The sequence below is a fragment of the Pteropus alecto genome, unplaced genomic scaffold (assembly GCF_000325575.1).
Source record: "Pteropus alecto unplaced genomic scaffold, ASM32557v1 scaffold5, whole genome shotgun sequence".
Classification (NCBI taxonomy): domain Eukaryota; kingdom Metazoa; phylum Chordata; class Mammalia; order Chiroptera; family Pteropodidae; genus Pteropus; species Pteropus alecto.
Window position 1 is genome coordinate 25,234,667 of NW_006441953.1, and position 6,850 is coordinate 25,241,516.

Here is a 6,850-nt window from a genome sequence, read left to right on the forward strand (position 1 = left end):
TCACCTGCCTTTTTTGTCAAACAGGTTCCAACCCATTTGAAGACATGAGAATCCACAGCCTCACCCTGCTGTCCTTCCTCCTCCTGGCTGCTCAGGCGCTCTTGGTGGGGGGCAAAAAGGAAGTAAAGAATAGACGTGTCAGCAAAGCCGCCACAGATAAAATGCATACTCTGGGCAAGGCCCACATTGAGGAAAAAAGCCAGCCGCCCAAGCACCTGACCAAAGGCAAGTTTGTCACCCAAGACCAGGCCAGCTGCAGATGGGTGGTGACTGAGAAGGAGGAGGGCGTGGTCCTGAAGGTCGAGTGCACCCGACAGGATGAGACGTTTTCCTGCTTCTTTGCGGGCAATCCGACCTCGTGCCTGGAGTCGACCCAAAAGAGCGTCTATTGGAAACAAATTGGCCGGAACCTGCGCTCTCAGAAGGTCATCTGCGGGGACTCCAAGAGCATCCTGATGACCAGGGTGTGCAGAAAGAAGTTTCCGGAATCTAATCTCAAGCTGGTGAACTCCACTCTGATTAGGAAGAAACCCAACCAGGAGTCAATGGACCCCTCTCCCACAGAGCAGAGCACGGCCAATGAGGCCTCCATCACGGAGCCTAACAAAGTCAAAAAGTTTGCCCCCGAAGAGAAGGTCACGGTCAAAGACAATGCCCTCTCTGGCCCAGCAGAGGCCAAGACCGTGGCCACCGACGATCCCAAGTGTGTGGAGGACCCAGACATGGTAAACCAGAGTAAAGTAGCACTGGAGTTCTGTGGGGAATCCTGGAGTGCTCTCTGCAAATTCTTCATCACCCTGGTTCAGGGCATTTCATGCTAATGAGGTGAAAAGGGAACAGAGTCCGTTAGACGGGGTCATGTCAAAGCCCTTCATTGTGCTAGAAAACCCTCCAAGTTCCCTGTAAGATGGACGTTTGTGCTACGGGCACGTGGCAGAGTATTTGAACAGATTTTGTAATTTTTGCTTTTGTGTTTTGGAATTTCCTTTATATTCATTCCCCTAGGTGTGATTTTCAGAGGTCGTTTGCCTCAGTGTCTCCACGGCCCGCAAAACTGTGTGTATCTGAGCAGTAACAACCAGTCTTTGGGCTGAATGAGCCAGAGGGATGATTTCAGTGCGAATCACTTTCTGCTGAATTAACAAGAATAATAAAGCTCTGTGCAATTTTCATAAGTATATTCAACCATTTTTGGTTTCTCTAGGTCTAGTTCCAAAGAAATCATAAACAAGTCCCATATGTCAGTGCAAAAAAAAAATCTAAAGAATGGCTTCTTGTGCCCCACCCATCCCAAGTCATCCCATAAGTGACCCACTCCAGACTCCTATCTTCATACCTTCATCCATTGGTCCGTGGCGTTTGGAGATTACCGAGGTGATTTCAAGTGAGACACATGGGGCATGGTGTCATTCAGACACCTGTTAGCGTCATTCAGACACCTGTTAGCGTCTCACAGATAGCAGGAGGGGAGGCAGGATTTGAACTTAGGACGTCTGTAAGCCAAGTCCACAGGTGAAATGAACACCTACCATTGACTCAAGTCAGAGCTGGCATTTATCAGCCACCGTATGCAGGAGCCCTGACCTTGAGGAGCTCATTTCTGCCCTGGACGAGAGGGGCTTGAGTGAGCACAGTGCCCTGTGATAAAGACTCCAATGGAAAGGATGGGAGGAGGGCAGCATGAAAAATCAGGGAGAGGAGGCAGAAACTGCTGGAAGATCTGAGGATGAATTTCAGGAAGGAAGTGACCTTGAAGCCGGAATATGGAGAGAGTGCCTTTAGGTAGGAAATGGGGAAGAATGAAGGAACATCGGGCAGATAACAGCATGTATAAAAGCAAAGATATGAGAAAATCAGAGAAGATGGGAGAGGCCGTGTGGCTGGAATGTGGTGAGACGCAGGGGGACACCGCTGTTAGTCATTTACATGTTAGTACGAAAGACCTGAAAGTGTTTTAATGAATAAAGATGCCTTGTCACAATTCCACAAGGAACAAACCACGAGGTGCTAAAGTTGGTAAAAGCACTGTTCTTAGAGTCTCTTTAGAGCTGGCGGCAGGGAGGAAAGGGCAGTGGGGCGGAAGAACAGAATTTTGCAATTGCCATTCTACCAGCGCCTACACTGAGCATTGTCAGTGGCCAGTTCAGAACATGACGACCTCAGAGTACCTTCGAATATCACCACTAACATCATCAGCACACTACCTCTCACTTGTTATGTCCAGATACTGTGCTCGCCTTTCCCCATGGAGTACACACATGTATTCATTCATTCACTCATACATTCAGCACATCATTTATTGAGCACAGACCCAGCCAGACTCTGTTCTAGGAGCGGGGGGTACAGCAATCCACAAGAGATGGATGCTTTGCCTCCGTGGGACTGGCGGCAGGGAAAGTGACGATAAACTCACAAATACACAAGTGTAAACGAGAGAAAGTAAAGGACGAGAAGTGGGTAGAAGTGATGGAGGATTCTCGGTCTTAGATGAGATGGTTCCGGAGGCCTCTCTATGGAGGTGACTTTTGAGTCTAGACCTAAATGAAGTGAGGAACCGAGCCAGGTGACTCTCTGGGGTAAGGATGTTCTAAACAGCGGGAACATTCAGTGCACGTGCCCTGAAATTAATTAATAAGCTTTGAACTCCTACTATGTGCCAGGCATGGATTTTGGGGAAGGAAATAATAGCAAACAAAAAAGGGGGGAAAAATCCCTCTTTTCATGGTGCGTACTTGGCATGTCCAGAAGTATCAACGATCACAGTGTCATTGCAGGACGGGGCCCAGGACCTGATCTGTGAACCCTGCCCCAACCTCAGGAAAACAAAACCAACATCCCAGACCCTCCCGCGGTCCCTCTGGCCACACCAAGGGAACGACATTTTCCTTTAAAGTCTGCAGAGATTGTCAGCCCTCTGCCCCCCTCCCCAACTCAGACATCTCCACTCTACATAGTCCTGGAAATAGGAAAACATTTCCAGGGTCCATTAAATAATAACCCTGCTCTGGTCTGGATGGTGTAAATGTTGGAGAACTGACCAGACTCGACCCAATGGGAAGTCTTCTCAGGATCTCTTCCATGGAGCTGATGGTTCTTCTAGGTCCCTCACAGCCTCTGGCCGCTGGCAGAACACTGGAGGAGGCTTGTGTCCTACATGGCAGAGTCAGCTAGAACGGGACTAGGGGTTTGTCTGTCGCTTCTCAGCCAAGATCTCCGGCTCAATTATTTAACTCTTCTGAACTCCAATGGGCTCATCTTGACAATGGGGGAAATGAAAGCATGTTTAAGAGTTGTCGTAAGACACACATTGGTCAATAAATCTGGAGCACCTAGAGCTCCACCTAGTGCTTACATAGTAGGTGTCCGACACAAAGTCCAGAGCACCAGACCGGTTGTGGAATCTCAAAAATCTCAAAGTGTGAGGCTTCTCTCTCTCTCTCTAATACAATAAGCAAAGAGAGACAAGCGCTATTGATCACCTATTATGCACCAGTGGCTTTGCCCCTGTCTCCTATTTACTCCTGTCTGATAGATGTCATTGTCCTCATTTTCTAGATAAGAAAACTGAGGCCCTGAGAAGCTGATCCACTTGCCAGGGTCACGAAGACACAACAGGCACAGCCTGTAACTGAGAACCCCAGGCCTGGAGGTCCGCAAGCTCTTTCTGCCTCTGAAGCTCATAATTTTCTCCACTCGATGAGAAGAAAGTGACATGTGTGGTTTTTGGACGTGAAGCAAACCATAAGTGAACGGGACCTTCTTTAAAAGTTCCAGACGCTAAACCTGCCATTCCCGCTCCGTCGTCTGTCAGAGTCACAACCTAAGGGGATGTTTTAAGAACAAAGTAAAAATATATGTAGAGACAAAACTGACTATACGTTAGTCATTCTCCAGTTTGGCGCTCCGTATTTTACCTCTCCATATTTTATCAAAATGGAAGCGCCAGCGTGTGCGTGTGCGTGTGCGTGTGCGTGTGCGTGTGCGTGTGTGTGTGTGTGTGTGTGTGTGTGTTCTTGAGATACAATCCTCCCTCGATAGCAAGAGACAAGAAGTTTTCAGGTAGGTAAGAGGTCCTGTAGGATGGCAAGTCTGCATCCGTGAGAGCCACTCGGGAGTGGGAATGTCTCGTGTTCCTTATACAACTACATCTCAGCAGAAAGAGGGCCCCTTCCCTCCCGCGGCCGGGCTCTGTGTTGTAACTCACACCCACGCCAGTGCTGGCTTGAATCTCTGGAGTCCACCACATCTCACCTGGCCTCCTTCCCTTCCGTCTCCTTCCCCAGCCTCCCTCCTAAATTGTTTTTGGCAGAACAAGCAAAGGAGGCATAAGTTTCTAGGGCTGAAGCATCCGACTCAAACATGAGGCCTGCCATCCTCCGGGGTGTTGACCTTCATGTCACCATAATGCTCACCTTGAAATCTCTCACTCGAAAATAGTTCATCGACAATATGAAAGAAAACCTCATGAAGCCCCGAGAAGTGAGGGATCCGGATGTAGTGTGGGGAGGAATATCTACGGAAAGGCTGTTTTGGGAACTGGTGAGTTTGAGGTGGGTTATCAGGGAGCGTTTTCATCAGATAGTTGGTATGTGGTTAATAATACAGCAAAAACGGTCTCCATTGTGTCTATCATGATAGCCTCGGCCCTTAGGGCACAGTCTAGCACGTAATCGATCCTCGATAAATATTGATGGAGTAAATAAAAGAGGAGAGAAATTATGGTAAAGATTAGGAGCTTCAGAGTAAAAGAAAACTCGGCTTGAGTTTCTACTTGAGACAAATTAATTTTCTGTCAAAGCCTCAGGTTTCCCTTCTTAAAATGTGCCTAAGAGTGTCCATCCAATAAAAATTAGACATGATTTAATTAAAGTCTGAAGCATAGTCCTTACACAGTGGATTCTCATCAAGATTTTGTTATAAGTGAATGAATGAATGGATGAGCCAAGCAGTTGAGAGAGGAATAAGAAGGTGAGTTTCTAGAAAGGGTACATGAGGCTCTAGACATACAGTGCCAAGGGTCTGAGTGGCAGATGGAGCCTGGCTGTTCCCAGCCACCTCCTGAAGACCACCCTCCGCCTGGTAACCCTGAACCCATCCTGCACTTACAGCCCAAACAGAAGCACATTCCACACACTAGGAGGAAACTGAGGACAAAGCTAGTTCTTTAGGGCAACCTTCAAGGTTTCCTTAACCCGCCTTCCAGTTTACTTCCCGCGGCTCCTCCTCCTCATCTTCCTCGCATCTACAGTGAGGGCTCCAGGGCTGGGGTTTGTCAAAAGCAAGCCTCTGCGAACCCAGACGAGCTGCCCAGAATGGACACCACTGTTATCGGGGATGCTCGAGGCTGCGGCCTCGGACTCTGGGAACCAGGCGAGGCAAGGGGTCAGCTCCAGAGGAGGAGCCGGTGTGAGGGCCAGACGCGACAAAATGGTCACTTATGGGATGCTTCCTGTGTGCTAGGGACACTGATTCCCAGCCCTGGCTGCGGGCTAGAATCAGCTGGGGGACTCTAGGAACCCCAGTGCCCAGGCTGCTCCCAGACCAGTAACATCAGAACCACACAGGTGGGCAGCTCAGGGATTTCTTACGTTTCGCAGGTGATTGTAATGTGCAGCCAAGGTCGGGATCCACTCCACTGGGCACTGTTCAGAGTGCTTTCCCGGAATGGTCTCGTTTCATGTTCATGACCGTCCTCTTGCAAAGACTGTCCCGCAGATAAGAAAACAGGGGTGCAGGGAGGTTTGGCATTTGCTAGAGTCGGAGTTAACAAGAGGCAGGCTCCCCAGGCAGCCCGCCTGCAGAGCTCACACCCCAGGCATAAATACGGACGTGACCACGTAGCAGAAAGAACAGAGACCCGGGTTTGAAACCACCGGCCCCCATTGTCTGAGGGGCCCTGGGCAAGTTCGTTCAGTCCCTTGTCTGAGGAATGAGGAGATGTTATCATTTTTGCAGGGAGTTGGGAGGACTGAACGTGATGGCGTTTATGAAGCTCCTTATGGCGTTTCTGGCCCATAGTTTGGTGCTTGGTTATTTATCTTTATGTTTAAACCACGTGGTCAAAAGTGGGTCAGCATGTGGGTGGCAGATGTTGATAAGGGAGCATCACTCGATACGGAGACATTGCTGTGCTGAAGGGCAGGTGTCGGGAATGGAGTGTGAAGGCAAACAGAGGCTGGTTCCAGGAGGGAGGACTAGTGTCCCATGGACAGAGAACATGTCTGAGGGGACAAGGCCAGGACAGCTGGAGCACGTGAAGGGGCCAGCAACAGGCAGCACCTCTCTCTGCCATCAGCAACCCCTCACCTGATCCCACATAAACATGGCATCAACCAAGTGTGGAAGGTTTTGTAACAGGCAGCACCTCTCTCTGCCATCAGCATCCCCTCACCTCTGCAGCCCTGATCCCGCATAAACATGGCATCAACCAAGTGTGGAAGGTTTTGTGGCCCTCCATGTTCCTTAGCACCCCCTTTTCTCTTTTCTCCTGTCCCAAACCTGTGCTCATTTTCTCATAAGTCCTGCCTGGCACTGGTTAACAGATAACTGGCATTTGCTAGAAAGAAGCTAAAGCGTGACCCGCTCCTCCCTCCCTAACTCAAGGCACACACACATTCGACAAGAGGAGCGTCAATTTAAAAAGGGGCATTACATGAAGGAAGAGAGGGATAAGGAAGAAAGAACGTGCCATTCATTTTTGATAATTCAAAAGTAATGTATTCAAAAGTATTTGAATTTCAGTAATTCAAAATATATAAAATAACAAGACCAGCAACAAACTAACTGGAAAATACAAATACAAGAAAAGAAGGCAACTGCATCTACTGAGAGAGAACACTTTCCACCTGCG

At 48.9% G+C, this 6,850-nt stretch overlaps 1 protein-coding gene across 1 annotated transcript in view; it reads left to right on the top strand.

Moving 5' to 3' along the window:
* Nucleotides 1-1,185, top strand: part of FGFBP1 (fibroblast growth factor binding protein 1) — a 2,862-nt gene extending 1,677 nt beyond the window's left edge. Inside the window, exon 2 of the mRNA XM_006918981.3 lies at nt 25-1,185. Within this exon, the coding sequence (XP_006919043.1) occupies nt 45-821 (777 nt within the window). The 5' untranslated portion in view covers nt 25-44 and the 3' untranslated portion in view covers nt 822-1,185. The remainder of the gene's footprint in view (nt 1-24) is intronic.
* Nucleotides 1,186-6,850: the final 5,665 nt, after the last annotated feature.